The sequence below is a fragment of the Meriones unguiculatus genome, chromosome 11 (assembly GCF_030254825.1).
Source record: "Meriones unguiculatus strain TT.TT164.6M chromosome 11, Bangor_MerUng_6.1, whole genome shotgun sequence".
Lineage (NCBI taxonomy): Eukaryota > Metazoa > Chordata > Mammalia > Rodentia > Muridae > Meriones > Meriones unguiculatus.
The window spans coordinates 64,695,393-64,718,745 of NC_083359.1; the positions used below are offsets into that span (position 1 = coordinate 64,695,393).

The 23,353-nt window shown below is 35.6% G+C and overlaps 1 protein-coding gene across 2 annotated transcripts in view; it reads right to left on the minus strand.

Annotated features, from left to right (window-relative positions):
* Positions 1–258: 258 nt before the first annotated feature.
* The window catches only part of Cdc73 (cell division cycle 73), a 133,725-nt gene continuing 110,630 nt past the window's right edge, over positions 259–23,353 (minus strand). Inside the window, exon 16 of one of the 2 annotated variants that reach the window (XM_060364413.1) lies at positions 259–514. In XM_060364413.1, coding sequence (XP_060220396.1) covers positions 510–514 — 5 coding nt within the window. In that variant the 3' untranslated portion in view covers positions 259–509. Of the gene's footprint in view, positions 515–12,479; positions 22,707–23,353 lie in introns of those variants that run through there. The other variant, XM_060364411.1, reaches the window with a different exon arrangement.

The window sequence follows — 23,353 nt, forward strand, 5'->3', positions numbered from 1 at the left end:
ATTTAGTTAGCTCTCAAGGGTAACTTCTTCACATAGAAACTTCTATTTCTTTTCCATTCCTCCCTCTTAGCTCAAGCATGCAGAGGGAGGAGAAGGGACTGAGGGGAGAAAGAACAGAGAAGCCAACCACTGCCTCTCCCCAGTGTGTGCGACCACCCAGCAGGAAAGGAATTTCAGAATTTGACACAAAACACAGCTTTACAGTTTTTTTTAGTACATTTTTTTGGACATTTTAATACCTGAATTCACAGTGATTTGTAATTTAAATTTAGTACAGTTTAGAGAAAGCAGAATAGGGTCTGCAGAACTTTTTGTTTTGTTTGCTTGTTTGTTTGTTTTCAAGACAGGATTTCTGTGTGTGTAGTCCTTGCGTCCTGGATCTTGATTTGTAGACCAGGCTAGCCTCGAACTCACAGAGAGCAGCCTGCTTCTATCTCCACTTGCTGGGATTAAACTCACAGAGATCTGCATACCTCTGCCTCCCACTCCCAAATGCTGGGATTAAAGCTTTAATCTGGAAAAAAAGGACATATAATAATTGCAATTTACTATCATCACAGGCAGGGACTCCCTAACACACTTACCATACTAATCACTTTCAATTTGTAGAGTGAAATTATGTAAACACAATTTTTAGAAATTTACATCTGAAGTGTTCCTAAGGGGCCACCCTAAGCAGTCTTCACCTACTCGGCTCTTTTTAATGAAAAAATTAAAATTTTAAATGAAAAATTCAAATTTGACATATTGAATTCTTTGATCCTCAAGATACCAGAATATAACTATAAAGAGAATATTTTTAAAGATGTAATTAAGATAAAGTCTAGGTCATAACCATAGACCTCACTTCATTCTGACTATATATAAAGGAAAAACAGAAGAAAAGCCTTGTGAAGATACAAGGATGGACATCTCTAAGAGGAAAGGTCACTTCCAAAAGTAATATTATAGACACCTTGATCTCAGAATCCTAGTCTCCAGACAGAACAGGAAAAAAAAAAAAAAAAGTACATTTTTGCTGTTTAAGTCACAAGGCCTGTAATACTTGGTCATGAGGATGATAGCAAGCCAACACCATGGGATATATGAGGGAGAAAAAGATACAGTGACACAAAGTCTGTATAATTTGAATTGCATTTCTGACATTTTGCTTTAATCAAAGGAAATCTCTTACTTTCCCTCTCTTTATTTAGTATAAATTATAGGCTCAGACATAGTAATTCTACTTATTACTGCTGTAGCATGTTTTGTTCAGAGAAAATACTTAAGGCTCTCTAGAGCTTTTACTAGCACCCTCTCCCCCCGAAAAAAAAAAAAGAACAACAACAAAAAGTTGAATTATTTTTATTTTTATTATTAGTTACATTTTATTAACTCTGTATACCAGCTCTATCCTGCTCCCTCATTCCCTCCATTCACACCCTCTCTCCCTCATCTCCTCCCTGCCCCTTTCTAAGTCCACTGATAGGGGAGGACCTGCTCCCCTTTCATCTGACCCTGGTTTATCAGGTATCTTCATAACCTTCTCCAGACAAAAAGTTCAGCAGACCCTTTCTGCTTGAACTATATTAAATTCTAGATTCTCAAAAGAACTATAGCAGTTGCAAATGTCGACCAATTGTGTGTGCAGTACGGCTGCTCTCCAGAGTTATTAAATACCCCCTATGGAAGCCAGATGAGATACTATACTCCTGCCAACTGTAAGAAAAATCAAGTGTAACATTGTGTAGGATGGGGATTGCATTTTCATCACCAATCACTCTACTTTGGTTTCAGCTAACAGGGTGAGTTAGAAACAAGTCCAACTATTATAGAAAAGACTATATCCTTATACTGACAACATGGTTTATAAGCACTCTTAAATGCTGTGAGATGTACAACTCACCCAAACTAAAACCAAAGTGTTATAAGAACAAACCAATACAGTGAACTGTCTTCAATTCATTCAGTGAGCTAGTTAGGTAATTAATTTGGGGATGGTTTTTCCAGTTCTATTATTCAGAAAGTTCTATTAAAAGTTTTACTAAACTCAGTCTACAAGTTGAAACTTGTGTAAGGGACAAAATCAGCTGTAAATATCTACCTTTGATAGCTAAAGCTAATTCTAATCAAATTAATTTCCAAGATGTGGCTTAATCACAGACATACACATAAGTATTTGAGTAGATTCACAGCTGCCTCCCACCCCCCATTTGAGAGAAATAGGTAACTTGGTGACACCTTTACTGACACTAAAATGAAAGGGAACAAATTACTTGTCAAATTAAGCTCTCGTGTTTTTTGAGATAGAATCCCTGTAGTCCAATGGCATCTGTTAACGAAATATAATTATTAACAGTATCGTAACCCTCAGATATTATACTATGTATCATGCAGAAAAAAAAAGGGGGGGCAGTTCTTAGCTGTGACCACTTGGAAGTTTCGGTGCCATATTTTCCTTATCTCTTTTCCTTTGACTTCAGGCAAATGGAATTAATAAATATACATTAGGTAGTTGCTACCATGCACAAGGCATTTTGCCAAGTATGGAGCTGAAAAGAGCAACTTAAGACCCTGTACATTTGCAGTAGAACCATTATACAAATGGTCCAAATAATGGGATGTAGAACTTAAATTAATTTCCAAGGCTTTTAGACTTGGGAATTTTGAGTGCAAAACCATGAAAAAAAAAAAAAAAAACAGAAATAAATGTCTTAATGTTCAATCAAATTCTGCTTTAAAATACATTTTGGTGGTAAAGCCTTAAAATCCTAGCACTTATAAGGATACAGTAGGAGGGCCACAAGATCAAGCTGCAAGCTAACTTTACTACATAGATGTTTCTAAAAAATATTGCACTAGCTGATAAACAATATTTTAAAAACATTTATATTTGGTCACCTTTAGGAGGTGCATATTGTAAGTATATTGCATATCTGTTTTAGCTAACTTCCACCAAGTTTTCTCTCCAGCCCCATCAAGTCTTATTATTTTAGCTGGTTCAATTTATAGACATGTAACTTCCGTGAACCTTTAGATCTTTACTTGCAAGACATAGATGAAAGAGGTAAGGATATGTGTGTATGTGTGATTGCTAGTTCAACATAATAGAAACTGTAATATCATCAGGGCAAGAAAAATAAGCAAATACATTAAAAAGGAAAAAGAAAATAAAGTCTGACTTGACAGCAGACTACAATGAGCTACACAGAAAATACAAAAAAAATCAATATAGGCAAGCTTACAGGATAAAAACATTAACTATATTTTTACATTTATATGCAGTAAATATAGATTAAAATAGTATAATTTACAAATACACCAAGAACACTGAAGAAATTCAAACAACCATTAGGTCATACTACAAAAGCCTATACGCCACAAAATTTGAAAACCTAACTGAAATGGACAATTTTCTTGATAGATTCCATCTTCCAACATTAAGTGAAGAACAGGTAGAAAGACTGAATAGTCCTATATCCCCCAAGGAAATTGAAGCAGTCATTTACAGTCTCCCCTCCCAAAAAAGCCCTGGGACAGATGGTTTCAGCGCAGAATTCTACCAGACTTTCAAAGAAGTGCTAACACCAATTCTCCTCAAACTATTCCACAAAATAGAAACAGAAGGAACTTTACCAAACTCATTCTATGAAGTGACAGTCACCTTGATACCTATACCACATAAAGACCCAACAAAAAAAGAGAACATCAGACCTAACTCTCTTATGAACATTGACGCAAAAATACTCAATAAAATACTTGCAAACCGAATCCAAGAACACATCAAAGATATCATCCAGCCCCACCAAGTAGGCTTCATCCCAGGCATGCAAGGGTGGTTCAACATACGAAAATCCATCAATGTAATCCACCACATAAACAAACTGAAGGAGAAAAACCACATGATCATCTCCTTAGATGCTGAAAAAGCATTTGACAAAGTCCAACACCCATTCATGTTTAAAGTCTTGGAGAGATCAGGGATACAAGGCACATATCTAAACATAGTAAAGGCAATATACAGTAAGCCTATAGCCAACATCAAACTCAATGGAGAGAAACTTAAAGCAATCCCACTGAAATCAGGGACAAGACAAGGCTGCCCACTCTCTCCATACCTCTTCAACATAGTACTTGAAGTGCTAGCCAGAGCAATAAGACAACTAAAGGAGATCAAGGGGATACAAATCGGAAAGGAAGAGGTCAAAGTGTCACTATTCGCAGATGATATGATAGTATACATGAGTGACCCCAAAAATTCAACCAGAGAACTCCTTCAGCTGATAAACACTTTCAGCAAAGTGGCAGGATACAAAATCAACTCAAAAAAATCAGAAGCCCTCCTGTATACCAAAGACAAAAGGGCCGAGAAAGAAATTAGGGAGACAACACCCTTCACAATAGCCACTAATAACATAAAGTACCTTGGGATGACACTAACCAAGCAAGTGAAAGACCTGTTTGAGAAAAACTTCAAGTCTCTGAAGAAAGAAATTGAAGAAGATATCAGAAGATGGAAAGATCTCTCGTACTCATGGATTGGTAGGATTAACATTGTGAAAATGGCCATCCTGCCAAAAGCAATCTACAGATTCAATGCAATTCCCATCAAAATACCAACTCAATTCTTTACAGACCTCGAAAAAAAGATTCTCAGCTTCATATGGAGAAACAAAAAACCCAGAATCTCCAAAACAATCCTGTACAACAACAGATCATCTGGAGGTATCTCCATCCCCGATCTCATGCTGTACTACAGAGCAATAGTAATAAAAACTGCATGGTATTGGCATAAAAACAGAAAGGAGGATCAATGGAACCAAATAGAACACCCAGAAATAAATCCATGCACCTATGAATACTCGATTTTTGACAAAGAAGCCAAAACCATTCAATAGAAAAAAGACAGCATCTTCAACAAATGGTGCTGGTCCAACTGGATGTCTACATGCAGAAAAATGAAAATAGATCCATACTTATCACACCCTGAACAAAACTAAAATCTAAGTGGATCAAAGACCTCAACATAAAACCAGGTACTCTAAATCTGTTAGAAGAAAAAGTGGGGAACAGCCTAGAACCTAGAACTCATTGGCACAGGAGACAACTTCCTGAACAGAACACCAACAGCACAGGCTCTAAGAGCAACAATCAATAAATGGGACCTCATGAAACTGAAAAGCTTCTGTAAAGCAAAGGATACCGTCATCAAAACAAAACGACTGCCTACAGATTGGGAAAGAATCTTCACCAACCCTTTATCTGACAGAGGGCTAATATCCAGTATATAAAAAGAACTAAAGAAGCTGAAAAGCAGCAAACCAAGTAATCCAATTAAAAAATGGGGAAGAGAGCTAAACAGAGAATTCTCAACAGAGGAATATCGAATGGCAGAGAAACACTTAAAGAAATGCTCATCCTCATTAGCCATCAGGGAGATGCAAATCAAAACGATCCTGAGATTTCACCTTACACCCATCAGAATGGCCAAGATGAAAAACTCAAGTGACAACATATGCTGGAGAGGTTGTGGAGAAAGGGGAACCCTCCTCCACTGCTGGTGGGAATGTAAACTGGTACAACCACTTTGGAAGTCTATCTGGTGCTTTCTCAGACAATTAGGAATAGTGCTTCCTCAAGACCCAGTTATACCACTGCTAGGTATATACCCAAAATTTGCTCAAGTACACAACAGAGATATTTTGCTCAGCCATGTTTATAGCAGCTTTATTTGTAATAGCCATTACCTGGAAACAGCCCAGATGTCCATCAACGGAGGAATAGATACAGAAATTGTGGTATTTTTACACAATGGGATACTACTCAGCAATCAAAAAGGAGGAAATGAAATTTGAAGGCAAATGGTGGGATCTAGAAAAGATAATTGAGTGAAATATCCCAGAAGAAGAAAGACAAACACGGTATATACTTGCTTATATAGACCTATAAGATATGATAAACATAATGAAATCTATACACCTAAAAATGATAATCAAGAGAGCAGACACGGGGTAAGATAATCAATCCTCATTTAGAAAGACAGATGGGATGTGCATTGAACGTATGACAGGAGTCTACCGCAGAAGGCATCTGAAAGACTCTACTTAGCAGTGTTTCAAAGCAGACACTAAGACTCATAAACAAACCTTCAGCAGAGTACAGGGAATCATATGAAATTAGAGGAGTTAGTATGATGGGGAAAGAATAGGAGCTCCACAAGGACCAAATATATCTGGGCACAGGGTCTTTTCTGAGACTGACATTCAACCCAAGGACCATGTATGGATATAACCGAGAACCTCTGCTCGGATGTAGCCCGTGGTAGCTCAGTATCCAATTGGTTTCCCATAGTGAGGGGAACAAGGACTATTGCTAAAAGGAACTCAGTGGCTGGCTCTTTGACCTCCCCACCCCCCAAGAAAGGAACAGTACTGTTAGGCCACAGGGGAGGACTTTGCAGACCTGGGTCAGATGAATGGCGAGGAGGTCCCATCAGTGAACTTGGAAAGGGGAAGGGCGGAGAGGAGGGAGGGTGGGTGGGATTGGGAAGGAATGAGGGAGCAGGATACAGCTGGGATACAGAGTTAATAAAATGTAACTAATAAGAAAAAATAAAAATTAAAAAAAAAGAAAATTAACTTAGTTTCTTGATCAACAGTCACATGATAGTAGAAATTGTCATGCTAAAAAAAAACCAAATACACAAAGAAAATACTAAGTTATAAATAAGTGAAGCTTTCTAAAGCTTTTGATAAAGCTGTAAAGTGCTGAAGAAAATCTAAATTACGAGGATATGATGGGGTTGGGGATTTAGCTCAGTGGTAGAGTGCTTGCCCTGGATTCAGTCCTCAGCTCTGGAAAAAAAAAAAAAAAAAAAAAAAAAAAGAGGATATGAGTACTATATTCATAGATTACAAGATTCAACTTGGTAAAGATGTCAATTCTCAAATTTAGACATGTCTCACAATGTCTATAATAACTTCAGTCTTTTTCTTACAAATGTGAACACATTTAGGAGCTTGGGAGTGAACATGTATGCACAAGTGATACCTGTAGAGGCTGGAGGAATATGTGGCGTGCCCTGTCCTATTGCTCTCTCTATCTGAGACAAGGTCTCTCACTGAACTAGGAGCAAGGCTAGCAGCCAATAAGCCCCAGGGATCCTCCTTGCTCCCTCCTCCATTTGCTGAGTGACAGGCAAGTATTAGACTATCAGCAGTTTGTTATGTGGGGCCTGAGGATTAGAATTTAGGTCCTCATGATTGAACAGCAAACTTCTTACCAACTGAATCATCGCCCAATCCCTTGTGTTTTGAGACAGGGTCTCAGTATGTAGTCCAAGCCGGTGCTGAACTGATGATCTTGCCTCAGCCTCCTGGGATTACAGCAGTTTGCTATTACATGCCACCCAATTTTAAATTTATGTGACATGGCAAAAGGATTAACTAAAAAATATAATTTTGAAAAATAGGAGGAAACATTCTACCCAACAATATGTGTCACCATAGAACTAATCAAGACAATATAGATGGAAGAATAAAGACGCTAATCAATCAAACAGAAATGGAGTAGTGGAACCATAAATAGATTTACAGCTGATTTTTTAACAAAAGTACAAAGGAGAGTCCGTGGAAGAAGAAAGGCTTAGCCTTTTAACAAATGCTGTTAAAGCAACTTAAAAAAAGGGAAAAAAAATCTCACATGTTTATATGAAAAATTTTTAAATGGGTTGTAGATTTAAATGTAGAACACAAGGATATTTTAGTAAAAAAAATCTTGATGATTCAAAACCAGGTAAATAACCCTTAGGCCAATCTGTAGAAGAAAAACAAAATTTAAAAAATAGACTTCAATAAAATTAAAACTTTTCCTTTTAAATTTTATTTATTTTTATTAATTACAATTTATTCACTTTGTGTTACAGCTGTAGAACCCTCTCTTGTCCCCTCCCAATCACAGCCTCCTTCTTTTCCTCCCATGCCCCTCCCCCAGTCCACTGATAGGGGAGGTTCTCCTCCCCTTCCATCTGACCCTAGCCTACCAGGTCTCAACAGGACTAGTTGTATATAAACGAAGAAAAAAAATAAGCTATATATTATCATATTAAGTAAAATAAACGAGAATCTGAAAGCCAAGTATAGCATGCTATCATGAACAGAATCTAGGTGTGTGTCCATAGAAGCTGCACTATGTATAAGACATCATTTTTTCATTTTATTTTTTAAATTATCTTTACAATTTAGTCAGTATATATCTCAACTGAAGCCCCGCCCTCAACTCCTCCCAGTACCACCACCTTCCCTCCCTCTCCCTCTTTATACCCTTCCACTAGTCCACTGAAAAGAGAAGCTCTCCTCCTCTGCTATCTGCCTATAGCATCCTGGATACTCTTCCTCTGTGGCCTGGCAAGGCCACATCGCCCGGGGCAAGTGATCAAAGAGCAGGCAGCCAAGTTCATGTCAGAGGCAGCCTTTGCTTCCCTTACTTGTGAATCCATATGGAGAATGAGCTGCCAATTGGCTACAGAAAGACATCCATGGTATACACTCACTTATAAGCAGATATTAGACGTATATTATAGGATAGCTATACTAAAATCTATAGAGCTGAAAAATCTAAACAACAAGGAGAACCCTAGGGAGGATGCTTAAATCTCATTCAGAATGGCAAACAGGAAAGACAAAAGAAGTGGGGGAAGAGAGGGAACAGGTTGGGAGCCTACTATAGGCAGTCCTCTGAAAGGCTCCACCCAACAGGGGATCAAAGCAGATTCTGAGACTCACAGGCAAGAAGAGCACAGGGAATCTTATTGAAGAGGGAGATAGAAGGACACAGAGGGGGCAGCAGCCCCAATAAAAAGACCAACAAAGCTAAAAATCCTGAGCCCAGGGGTCCTGCAGAAACTGATGCACCAACCAAGGAGTCTGCATGGAAAAAAAGATGTCTAAGGATAGTGGTTCTTAATCCCTTTGGGGGTTGAACCACCCTTTTACAAAGGTCACCTAAGACCATCAGAAAACAGATATTTAATTACAATTCACAACACTAGCAAAAAGAATTATGAAGTAGCAATGAAATAATTTTATGGTTGGGGTCACCACAATATGAAGAACTGTATTAAAGGGCCACAACCTTAAGATGGTTGAGAACCGCTGGCTTAAGGTAACAAAATAATACATAAAATCAATCCATCAATCAATATACCTACTTACCTATATACTCATCAACCTACCTGTCTAATGATGACAGATCCACGCACCAATCCATTCATCCATATATCTGTCTATCCACCTATCCATCTTTACACCCATCCATCCGTCTGTCCATCCATGATCTGTCCATTCATTCATTCATCCATTCGGCATGAAAGCAGGAAAGGTACTATTTTAGATGAAGACGACGACCAGAGGAAGAAAAGAGAGAGTAAAAGAAGAATGAATGTGAGCAAAAGTACATTGACATCCTTGTATGAAAATGTCATAAGTGAAACCCATTATTTTGTATGAAAACTTTAGAAATAATTTTTAAAATAACAATATGAAAAGACAAGCTATGTAGCATTAGGAAAATGTGTAAAGCGCAAGTGTGGCAAAGGATGTACATGTAGAAAACATAAGCAATCCCTGATCTCACAGAAGGGACCATCAAATAAATATGTAAGATGAAACTACATAAAACAATCTAATAAATAAGACTTTATAATTGTTGACTTTTAAATTATTTTTGCCAAAGCTTTGTTTTATATATATATATATATATATATATATATATATACACACACACACACACATACACAGATTTTCAAAGTACTAAAACTAACCTATATTTAACATACAATACTTTAAAACAGTAGAAACTTTGAGAACACAGCCTTATCGGGACATACCTTACAATACAGAGATCATGTCTTTCCTAAATAGTCATCCTAAGTGTTCATACTGTTGTCTAAGCTGGATCAGCTCCTAACATTTTATGTCGCATTTTAATGCTGTTAGATGCCTTTCAGTTCCTTTACTGAAGACTTTTTAGTGGGACTTTTTCCCCAGTTATGTCAAGAGATTTACCACAAATTCCACTGGTTGCACAGCTACTCTATAAAATGCACCAGTGTTAACATTCTTTTTTTTTAATTTTTTTTTTACTATTAATTACACTTTATTCATTTTGTATTCCCCCATAAGCCCCTCCCTCCCCCCTCCCAATCCCACTCTCCCTCCCCCTTCCTCATGCATGCCCCTCCCCTAGTCCACTGATAGGGGAGGTCCTCTCCTCCTTCCTTCTGATCTTAGTCTATCAGATCACCTCAGGAGTGCATTCTCCTCTTCTGTGGCCTGGTAAGGCTGCTCCCCCCTCCATGGGAGGTGATCAAAGAGCAGGTCAATCAGTTCATGTCAGACAGTCCCTCTTCCCTTTACTATGGAACCCACTTGGACACTGAACTATCATGTGCTACATCTGTGCAGGGGTTCTCAATTATTTACTACAGAGTCCCTCATTAGAATTTGTACATTAGAATTTCATTTCATCTAATAAATTTTATTTATTGCTGCACTTTCATCTCTGTGGACAATTCCACTTCATGTGATTTGTTTTTATATTGTCATAGGGATTTATTAACCAAGAGACAAGGAGGCAACATAAGCATGAACTTTGACTTCTACCTAAACAATTCAGTAATTTTTACCAAAGGTTTTGAAAAGAAGTAACTGGCCACTGACCACAAGACCCAACTGTTGCTTACATTGAACTCTACGGTTCTATGGACCGGACAGCTACCAACAAGGTTTGTACTTTGTGCAAGCACAACTAACAGGCCACTGAAATATGAGCTATGTGGTTTACCTAAACCATGATAGGGGGAAGGGAAAGGCATGAAAAGTCAGTGCCATTTATACAAAGAATTGTCAGAACTCTGGCTGAAAAAAAATAAAGTAAAAATGAAAAGAAGATATGGGCGGACACGTTGAAAAAAAATAGACAGAAAGTTAATTCCTAGAGATATGTCAACAATAGTCATTTACATCAACTAAAACATCCATTTTTTTAAATTATTATTCATGACAGTATCAAAGGCTGGGAAGGAACTGGAAATATACCCCTGTCATGGAAGAAAGAGTGAGGATTCAGAGAGGTGCACTCATTTTGCAAAATAGTTTCACAGCTTTTACAAAAATACTACCATAGTACCCAACAACCACACTCTAGGGCCTGCCCATCAGAGTAAAACTTATGTCCACACATTCATATGCAGATGATTGCTTTAAGAGCTTTACTTGCCCTCAAATAAAATCAACTCATGCCCTTCAGTAGGCAAATATTTGAACAGACTACAGAACATTCATACCATGAAACACTACTCAGAAATTACGGGGAAATATTAATATGGAAGCTGTTGAGTCTCCAGGAGATTATGAACAGGAAAGAACCTACCTAACAGACATGGTGTCTAAGAGAAAAGTTTCAGAATGGCAAAACCATGAAGGAGTCCAATGGATCAGCCAACTGCAGGAGTTACGAGTGAAGTATTAGTAATAAAGGTAGTACAAAGGACTTCAATACTGATGTAATATTTCTATTTACAGACTGTGACAGTACATAAATCTACTTATGATGAAATGATAAAACTATACTGAACTACACACACTCAAAAAAATAAAACAGAAAAGGTGTGGCACGCACTTGTAATCTCAGTACTCAAAGGGTGTGTGTGAAACAAAACAATTAGATTTGAAAGTATGTGGATCTTTACCTACATAAAAATGTATGTTTTTTTTCTTCTTCTCCATTTTCTATCTTCAGACAGAATGTCTTATATCATATACCATAGCCTATGCTAGCCATAAATTCCTGGTGATCCTTCCACGTCAACCTCCTGAGGATTACAGGCTTTAGCTGTTTTGCAAAGGAAGAGTTTTTTTAAAATGACTTCTGACCCAGTGATGCATTTCTTTTAGACATTTATCCACAATATATTTATACATGTAGCTGTGCATATATCATATACAGATGTGTATGTAGGAATGTCACTATCAGTGACATATAACAGCTAACAGCTGTACCTATCTAGACTTTATATTGTGTTCACAGCCAGTGAAAAAAAGAGTATGTAACCAGGTTAAAAGAACATGGATTTTAACTATCAGACAACCACCCTGTCATTACAAGTTAATGCTTCTGAAAAACAGCACTCTTCATATTTTTATCTAGTGGTTGTGATAGTTACTCTTCATTGTCAACTTTATAAAAAAAATTATGGACTTAGAATTAAAGAGTAATTACAGACAGGACTACTCAAGAGGAAATCCCACCCTGAATGTGGGTGGCACTAAGCCCACAGGCTGGGAACAAGGAGTACAAAACCAAGAGAGAAAAATGGAAAGTCAGTTCAGTGTCAATATCTGCTGCTGTGCATCTTGTCCTCCAGACTTTAAGAATGGGTTCCACCAACTGCTTCTTCAGGCACATACGACATGCACCATAGAATGAACCCTCTGAAACGGTGAACTCAAAGAATTCCTTTTTATTTCATGTCAGATATTTTGTCACATTGAAAAGAAAGTAATCAATACAGTGTTAAAGGTCTCCAAATTTGAGCAACATACTTCAAGGAGCATGCAAGATGATTCACTGAGGTGCTAGGGGAGAACAATAAGGTGGGTACTTGTATTTAAATTAAGCTTTATTAATAGATAACAGATATATTGTTACAGATGCTGTTATTTGAGCTGGATACAAAGTGAATTAAGAACAAGCCCTGACAGTGGTGTCCTGATTCCCTCAATCAACAATTCACAAACCTCTCACAAAAAGTAAGATGGCACAAGAAGCTCTAAAGGGAGAAATAATAGTCACTCATAGCAATTCAGGATGACACAACTGAGCTTCCACCTGAATTAGCTTTACTAAATTACAAAAGATTAAAAGTTATGAAAACAGATAAACAAAAAGTCCAAAGTGCTACCAGAAAAGTATTTTGAAAAGCTTACTAAAAATACTTGGTTTGTGCTTTTGTGGCTGAAAACCTAGCTTACTACCTAAAATTTCAAGGTTCGCAATTCAATAACTTGGAAATAACTTCTAGACCTATTTTAATGTCTCCAAAACATCAATACAAATTATTCTTTGAAAATAGCCCAAAGTGCTTCTGTAAGCTTTTAAAAGCTTTTTGTTTGTTTGTTTGTTTAAAATCAGCAACTTGCATTAGGTGCTAAACAAATGTTAATCTTCCAAGAAGCCCCACCTTTGTTCTCATGGTCTACAATATTTCAGAATATTACTCTTTTCATTCTTGCTTCTGGGTTTTGCTAAAAACAGCTCAGTACTGAGAGTGTGACATATTCCACAGAACAGGGCTTATTGACTTGCCACGTCACATTCATATTATAAATTCTCAGTTACTCTACCACAGGATATTAATTTTTATTAATTTGTTATTTAAAAATTTTTAGGGGCATGTTTCTGAGATAAAGTTACAGGCCATGTCTATGTATCTGCAAATAGCCTTATGACAAGAGACTGTATCTGAAGGGACTTGGTAGTAATTTTAAGCATAAGTCTAGAAACATGCCTTTTTTGACCCCTTTGAACGTTCTTTAGCCTAAAGCCCAAAGACCTACACCTCTTCTTAAAGACATTTTAAATATTTCAAAAGTAAACTGATCCTCTCACTTACTGAGATTCCCAAATTTCATACTTACACAATCTTGTACACTCTAGTCAGAAAATTGTTTTTCAGCTCAGACAAAACCAAAAATGTTTGAATGTTGCTGGCTCTATCATTTTACACACTATAACCAATCTCTGCACTTTCAAATTATCTCCAAAATATGACCACATCACTTTTCCACCAGTATCACAGTGGCCTAAGCCTTTATTTGCTTAAATTACTACAGTAGCTAAGATCTGGTCTTCCTGGGTTTTCCCTTTTTAACTAAACATGGACTATTCTTTAACCAAAGTGGCTCCTAAAACACTTAAATATCATTCCTCTCAAAAACTGTAACAGCTTCTGCATTAAACAATAAGCCACAGCCAATGGTCTTACTGATCCTTAAGACAGTACTGAATCTTGTTCTCTGCTCTATCTGCTCTTGTATTTCTTGTAACTGCTCTCACATTAAGCCCAGTAGCCTCCTTGTCAGTCCTTAAAATAGCAAATAGGATCCTAGCTCATGCCTTTGGAACGATCCTCTATCTGGAGCACTTTCTTCCCATATATTCACAAGGTTAAACTATCACACAACTGTCATTTTATCTGCCTCTGGCCATCCATATAAAATGTTAAGTTTGGGCTGAGGATGTAGCTTAAATGTCAAAACACTTACCTAAAATGTCCAAGGCCCTGGGTTTGATCCTTAATATTGTAAAATGATAAACTCTGCAACCATTTTATTCCAAAATAATATTCCCTCTGCGTCATTTTTTTTCTCAGTCAATCGTGATCATACAAAACTGTGGGAGTTTGTGGCTAGTTTTTGCTTATTAACACAGCGCTTGTCACTGGCAATTAAATAATAAGTATTCAAATGAACTATTTGCCTAGACCTATCTTTCTCCCAATGTTGCCTGGAATCAGTCATAATTCTTTCAATGATTTCCTCTACTATTTACAAGTTTTGCCCAATACATCTTCTTGTGTTTGCTGGCCCTTCTTACCCACACTCAACAGTCTGTATTTGTCTCCTAGAAGTCATGACCTTCATATCTTTCAAGTTTTGTCTTCTTAGTAAATTATTAATCAGGTACCACTTTCTTCTTTGCTAACATTGTAGTGGTTTTGTATTGCTTTATAGAAAGTTGTCTATAAATTTTCTCAGATGTTTGAAAATTCAAATTGCCCTCCATGTCAACCAACTAGGCCTTTTCATTTCTCCCTTGAGTGTTCTCACTATAGAGATATTTCTTCCCATAGGCACTGATTCCAACTTTAGGACATATCATTCTATGAAATATTCTAATCAGCAACAGGCAAAAATAATATAATCAAGAAGTCAATTACCTTTATTTCTGTGGGGAATGATGGCTTGTTATCAAGTTTTCTATTCAAACACCTTAAGTAATCTCCCATGAAAGACTGGTTCTCCCTAAGCATACTGAAGCTGAGCTCACCATGTGACTCACAAAGTACACTTGAGAGTTGTCCCCTTGGCAGCACAATGTGGATGACACCACCACTTTTCCTGTAAGTCCATGATCTTTGGAAGAACGACTCAAGAGTTTAAGTCCCAATTCCATATTCTGGTAGAGCCAACAGACTGTAAACACTACTTGTTGTTAGTGCCATAACCACTTGTCTAGTGATTAAGAAAGATTACTGGCAGAAGAGGGAAGTGGGTGGCAGGTGGCAAGGAATCAAGCCTTCTCCCAGCACACCACTAGTGTTTAAGACAAAAGGCAGCAACAAATGTGTGCAAAGGGTGTTAACTACAGGGTGACAAGATAAATATACAAGAAAACAGTACGGTAAACTCTGCAACAAAGCAGAAGTTGCAGAGAAATGCAAGTCCCTAATGAGCAACAGGACACTAGACCAATAGAAAGAAAAGATACTTGTATGTATATTCAAGGCTTAAGCCATACAGTATCAGGAAGTCCATGGCTTCTGTTTCCTCTGTCAGAAAAGGTAAGGTCACTTCTGGGAAGACAGTGGAATAATGCTGGGTTGCAGCTGCATAATCAAGGAATTGGTGAGAAAGTGAGGGAGGCAGGATTGAAAGAAAAACATCGCCAACAAAAACATAAGGCATACTATGTCATGCTAACAAGGAAAAAGGACACAGGAAGATTTAGGTAAGAATCAGGATAGCATTTAACTAACCTCTCTGTGACAAAAGTGTGTTGGAACTGTATTAGGAGTTCTCAATCCAAGTTTAGGAAAAATTGAGTAAACAGGCAGCTCAGAGAAGTCAAAGAACAGTTCTCCAGAATATAAAGTCCTTTCCTACTATCAGTATGTTCTGGGATGCCTTTGTTCTAACACACAGCTGTCAGTTCCCAACTCTTCAAGTTAGTCTTTGTAAAAGAGATGTATAAAAAAAAGGGGGGGGGGATGACCTCGGTAATGGCACTTCATAAAAACCTTTATTTTACACACCCCACTCAATCTCCCCTTCTCATCTTTCAAGCTCAACTTGATGGAAGCTTTCAATATACAGAAAAGCCATCTCACTTTCGCCAGCTCTTCTCCATGATTTATTCTTTGCACAACTTGGATTCCACCTGCTGTCAAAACATACCATCACCTAGTAAATGTCTCCAATGCCCTGGCCTACTTCTCCTTCCACCAAATTACCTAAAAGTAAGTAAGTAAGTAAATCTAACTTTGATGCTCTACACTACACTTGGAATTAGTAGGTAAATGTTGCTGAAAGAAAATCGTATCAGAGGTCTGGCTCCCAAATTCATACTCTACCTTATTTCGCTTTTAGTAAAATTTCTCAAATAATTTCATTCTCTTCAAAATACATCAACTTGTTTTATCGTTAAACTACTTTACAACTCAATTCATTTTATCCATCATTCTACATTTCTTTCTGTAATTGGTTATTCATTACAAAATAAAAATACATTACCGAAGAACACAAAATATTTTCAAACTGTTTTAGAGTCAAAACCAGCATAAATGCTAATAATGCTCAATTGTGCTAAAACAACTTTAATGAGCCATGATGAGGCTAAGCTCACTGATATATCTTTCAGTGATTAGAGTCCTGATTTAAAAAAATAGAAAACTTTCAAACTGCTCCATTTAAAAGAATGTTTATATTATCTACCAACTTAAAAAAATAGATACAATTATCACATTTAGTCTTAATACTGTCAACTCTAGGAAGGCAGTTATCTTAAGAATACTTATAAACATGTTTTACCACAATGAATTACCTAATGTGTTCTCTGCTAAAAATTTGTTGGAAAAGAAAGCAGAGTTCAATAAAAATATCAAAATGTAATAATAGAATCTTTCAGATGTCTTCAGCTTCAGTATGACCTCAGGTCTATAAACATTAATTCAATATTCTTCCAATAAAGATGAAATCCAAACTGAATTCTGGGACAAAGGATCTGCAGGTAAGAGAGAAACTTCGGAGCTACTTTATTAGGTTTTCTACAATCATTTAAAAACTTGATGTTCAGTCTTCCAATTCACCCTAAATGTTGATCACTCAACACTTAAAATGAGAAAGAAAAAAAGCTTACCTGGCAATATGCTATTATTAACATGCAAACCTCTGAGCCCTAAAAATCAACACAACAGTAGTCACTTTTAGTTACACAGACATGGATCTAAGAACAGACAACCAAAAGGAACAGAAGAATAAATTTTGAGCACTCATGAAGAGAATAAAAACTTAAAACAAACAAAAACACCTAGACTGTGGCCCATTAGATCCTTCATTTAAAAACTGTCACATCAGGTTCATATATTATTATTTGCATTGTCGATATGATAATGTTAATGACTTGATATTTGGGAATGTGGTTCGTTTTGATTATGATTTTTTTTTCCCCAAGATAGAGTTCTCTGTGTAGCCTTGGTCCCAGAACACATTCTGTAGACCAGGCTAGCCTCAAACTCACAAAGATTGGATGTCTCTGCCTCCCAAGTGCTAGTGTGTGGCACTACCACCCTTGTTTTAAAATTTTAAGATGTTAAAACTAGGATGTTTTTATGTAAAATATTGGAATACAGTTTTAGTACTATTACAATGACACAAGAAACTTAACATACTTCAACTGTTTAGGTCATAAAATCTGCTACTTTTATGAAGAACTCTAATTCTAGAAATTATTTAACTTAACTGAAAAAAAGAGACTAACTGGATTTAACTCATTGATTCCAAAAAGTAAACATCTTTATTTCCTGAACAGAAATACTATGCCAGATAAAGCTCATCAATCACTTTACATAAAGACAATATCCCAAACTTAAAAATATTTTCTGCCTTCTTGATAGCTGTGCATTGTACACACACACACACACACACACACACACACACACACACTTTTCTTGTTATTTTGCTGGAGTCATTTTTGGGGAACTAAGGAACAGCAGATATATTCCCAAGATTTTTAACAGCAAAATGTTGCAGGTAAAATAAAGCCCATAACTTAAAAAGCTACCAAAATGGAATGAGATCATTTCATCAGGTAACAAAGGATTTAAGGTTAAGTTCTACTCAGGAACTGCTTTAACGCACTAGTTGATGATTAAGCAAACACACTGATACTACCATGGAAGAAACAAAGTTACCTATTAAGAACTATAACCCAAATTGAAGGTCAAGTAGCTTTACTTATGTTTAAAATAGAAACAAAATGTAACAGCTTATAAAATACCTAGAAAGAAAGATCATTCCCTTCATTTTGACATACTATAATCCCATCTTTTAAACTTTGGCACAAAACTAGTTGTAGTTCACAAACTTTATTCATATAAAATGTTTACTGCATTTCAGTATGTGGCAATTTAGAACTTCCAAGATACTCTTACGAACAGTTTCTAATACACACAATCCCAAACACATCAATGACCTGAAAGCATTAACCTATTGTGTACTTACTAAAAAGAATTCTTTATACAGCTACTGTACATTTTCACTTTTTTCCTTAGTTGCTCTGACAACATGTTAGTGCAGAAACTATGTTAGGGCCAACACATCTAAACATGGCCATAAATATATCAGAAAATTTAGGGCCTAATTTAAAGTCCCCAATCAAATTCTCTATGTTACACTTAGTCAATTTCCCATTTTACTATAAAATTAATGAAAATCACGATGTAAAAATTAAACCCAAGTAGATAATGAAAATTCAGTCCAGTAATTCCAAAGTGAAGGTAATTAAATTTAACTTGCATTTATTTGAAAATCAGCAGCCACCAGCTTTTTAGCTAAAAACAAATTTCTACAAATTTTATCTTGCAATTATTTTCTCCTCAACATTCTACATGAATCTGAACTAGACAGAATAACAACTCTTTTGAATTGTGTGTGTGCACATGTATGTGCATTCACACACATTCTTTAATAAATTTCCCTGGGGTGGGATGACTAAAAGCAAAAATAAACTTCTCTAGTTTAGCTCTAATTTTGCATGTAAGTAATTTCACAATTTATGGTTCAGAGTGTAACTAAGTGGTAAAAATGCTTGCCTGGAATGCGCATGGCTCTTGTTTATTCTCAAGCCAACAAACAATACTCAACAAAATTTAAACCCACTTTCAAAATGGTTAATTCTGACCAGTTCAGTAAGTTATAACATTGTAAGATACTGCAACATGTCAAATAATTTGCATAGTTCATCAGTACAATAAACAATCCCTTCCCATCTTAAAAAACCTGTCATCACTTTAATTTAATTGTGTTAATAGTTACAGCAATTTTTATTTAGGTAAATGTTTCTTAAATATATTAGTGAATGTTCTTTAGGTGAGAACTTTTATACTTTTTTGTGTATATACTAACTCAAACCTATGCCTTTTTTTCATAACCAACTTGAATGTTACTCTGCATAGCAAAGAAATTGACAGTTCTTTGAACTTAAAAACTTGGGTTTTCATCATCATGAATTAGGTATTCCTGTATAAGCTGCTGTTCTGCTGCTTCGGCTAAAGAATATTTAAGTAAAGTAGTAAGAAAATAGGAAATAAACCATAAGCCGTATACTAATTAATAATGAAATATATTAAATGTTGTTTAAATATTAAACAGCAAAATGTTCCTTAAATAAATAAGATTTGAATTTGTCATTTGGGGATACAGGCCAATATCACCAATATGAGAGATGGTTTAGTGCAAAGAATGGCCTAAAAAAATACAACCACTCTCATAAAACATACATAGATGAAAAGAGGAGGGAGAAAACAAAACATTTAATACTGTTATTAGCATTATTTCCAATAACAATTTTAACAGGTAAATCTCTTTTTCTCACACATACAAAAAAAAAAAAAAAAGGAAAACTTTTAAAAATTACTGATGGTATTTTTCAAATCTCTCCAATGGTGAGCCTCTGATTAAAAACTACGTACTTTTCCTTACTGTTACTTAGGAGACCCGAAATAACAGACCTTTTAAGTAAAGCTGACAAGAGTACCTTCATTACCAACATATAGGTAAGCTGAACGAATGTGTACTTCATTTTCATTAAATTATCTACTTACTTCTCACACCCTGTAATTCTGCATTCTCAAATTCTATGATTAAGTAAGGTCAAAACTGTTTGTATGGACTGAATCACTAATGCTAAAAATATACCATCCATTTATACATATAACTAACTACTGAATGCCTAAATGTGCAAGGCACTGTGTTAGGTGATGCTGTTGAACTGAATCACAAGAGAATAATGACTGGCTGAGCGTAGTGAATTTTTAAAAATTTGCTTTTCCTGTTATGTTTATCATTAACCATTCTAAAATTTATAAACCTACTTAGGGGACCAAAGTGTTGGTGTTAAAAAAAAAATCTAAAATTTATATGCATGTCTATGTGTCTATATGTAAGCAATGAAAGAAAGAAAACTATGATGCAGAAGGAATAAGAGTATGAAAGAACAGTGAGGAAGAAAAGGAGAAATAGAATATATTTGATAGGAGAGCAAAAACAAAAATGAAAGTGAGAGCTGAGGAGTGTGGGCTGGGAAAAGAACAAAGTAAAATGGCACATTATCCATCAAAATGTTATCATGTAACCCATTACCTTGCTTCTTTAAAAAAAAATTTTTTTTTTTTTTTTTTTTTTTAATCTTAAAAATAAAACAAGAAATCCAGGTGCTGACAAAGGATCTGCTGTTAGGACAAATGTAAAGCATTGTTCTAGATAGACTAATGTTACAAAGTACACCCAGGAGCTTTTGACTACACACAAAGCAAATTTAAATAGAAAAATAAACCTTGTTCAAAGTAGATATTAATTTTAACCATTCTCTGTTATCAAGTAAACTTCGGATATTAAGAATAAATAGCAACCATCCTCAAAGAAAGGTAGTAGTTCATGTCCTTTGCAGTAGTCCTAACAAGTAATCCTACACTAAAGTATTTCAGGTTTGAGTCCCTGACTATTTCATTATGGAGAAAGTTTATTCAATACATAATTTAAGAACAGATTTGTACGCTGAGAAATTCTGTGAACAAAGTGAGTTTTCTTTTACTATGAAGACGATATAAAAACTGTGGGCAGAAGCCATTAAGACTACAAATGTACTTTAGTCAGTTAAAACATTAGCTGCTCATCTTCTGGAGAGACCCCTGAATTCCATATGAATAAATATCTTTTCTATTTTACTGGTAATGGACTTTTGTGGTAACTTAATAAAATAAATAATTGTTTCTCATCTTTATAATAGCATCAAATTCTACAGCGGCTAAGTATCCTCACCTGAATAAAAGAAAGAGCCTAAATGTTTCAATGCCCCACCCGCCAATTTGGTACCCTACGAGATATCCATTGAGGAAAACAACATACAAGGTGGGATGGTCAAATGGCAAACTAAGTTTCAAGGAATAAACATTCCTCTTAAGTAGCAAAAGATAAAACCAGGACTCAAGGATCATGGTCATTCATTGCAGCTTGGATGCAACACTCTGTGTAAAGTAGAGAAATAGTAAAATATTTTTACTAAGTTAAAATATAGGTTTTCTATTTTATACCACATTGAACACACACATAAAAATACCAGTGTTTTTATCTTGTTCTGTTCAGACACGTAAGCAAATGTGTTCTTTGGTGCCTGGGAATTGATCAATATTTCGGGATAATGGAAGCTAAGAAGTCCCAAGTTGACATGTGTACAAATAGAAGACTCAAAATCTTATCGCGCATATAAAATAAGAATCAAAGTCAGACTTAGAAGAGTTTCAAGTTACACTGTAACTACGCTGACACACACTCATTCCCCCAAACCATACTTTAACTTTCCAAGTAAAAATCACTACAGCCTATTACACTTTAATCTGTTTTTTTTTTTTTTTGAGATTTCTTTCACGTGGAAACATATCTCAGGTAGAAATATATCACTTTAAATTTAAAATCATCAAAGTCAACAAAGAGAATGTACATTCATTAAATGTATTCATTTACAAAAGAAATCTTGAAAAGGCCGAACTGTTCAACTGAAACTGAAGACTTGTTCTTGATTTTTCATTATTCCTTTTTAAATGAGTTAGTATAGACATAGTATACACACAGGATGTCTTTCAACTGATTTAATAGTTACTTCCCTTTGATGGGGTTTTGAAATTCTAAAGTCTAAAATTTAATACCATTCATGACAGTATTTTCCAGTAAAAGGAATCATAGAGCAATGAAAAATCAGAAGCAAGATGGCCTAAAGAGCCTTATAACTTCTAAATATACACACATTTATAATCTGTATTTATTTCTAAAGAAACAAATTCTAAGTAATGCTAATTTAACCAATAGAGAAAAAACTTCTATCAAAATATACAATTTCCATTACAGACTAAAAGGCTAATATTAAAAAAATAGTTGTAAGCCAAAAAAGTTGGATGGGAGGCATTGCCCCTTTGAAGCACACAGCATCAAACAAGGTCTTATTATAAAAGACTGTTCTGTGGCCTTCTTCATTTGTAAGTTCTTGATGAATTCATAAAGCTTGGGTTTCAGTTTGTAGATCAAGCTATATCCATGCTTTTCAATCCAAGTTTTCAGAAAAGGAGAAATCAAATGATTCAGAATCTCAAGTGAGATTTATGCTTTACCATGTATCTAGGGGAAAAAATACAACAATTGGTTATGACGACAAAACAAAAAGTTTTAAGAATACTACATGTAAAAAGGTTACTTATTTTTTATAACAAAATCAAGAGGGGACAAAATACTGTTTTTACTAAACAACTGGAAGTTGTTTCAGAAGTCTTTAACTTCTGAAAAATAGTAAGCAAAAGAAGTATTTCGCATTAAATTCTATAACCTAAGAGTTTACTAAAAGTGCATTTGTCTTTACATTCTATCAGTTATAACCTTAAAGTTACTTTCAGAAAACTGGCACAATCCAGTGAGAGATAATCAAACTAGCTGTAGCTATCAGGAAATATAACTGAGTTCATAGTATTAATTATGATCATTTGCTATTCTCTTATTTGTACATTACAGAACAGTTGTTATAAAGAACTTATAAACTCTATACTAGTAATTCAAATAAATGTAAAAGTTAAATTTCCTTCAGGAGCTTTCAGTCTGCAGAGCTCAGCGGTCACCCAACTGCAAGCCTTCTGAGCAGACAGAAAATAAAGTTCAGAAGGTTACACAGTTCATGAGAGCAAGATCACAAAATCTTTGTCTTCTCACTCAGAGTTTAGTGTGCCTTCTAACAGGATCTAAACTTTTTCCTCATTTAAATATAAAGTCAATAA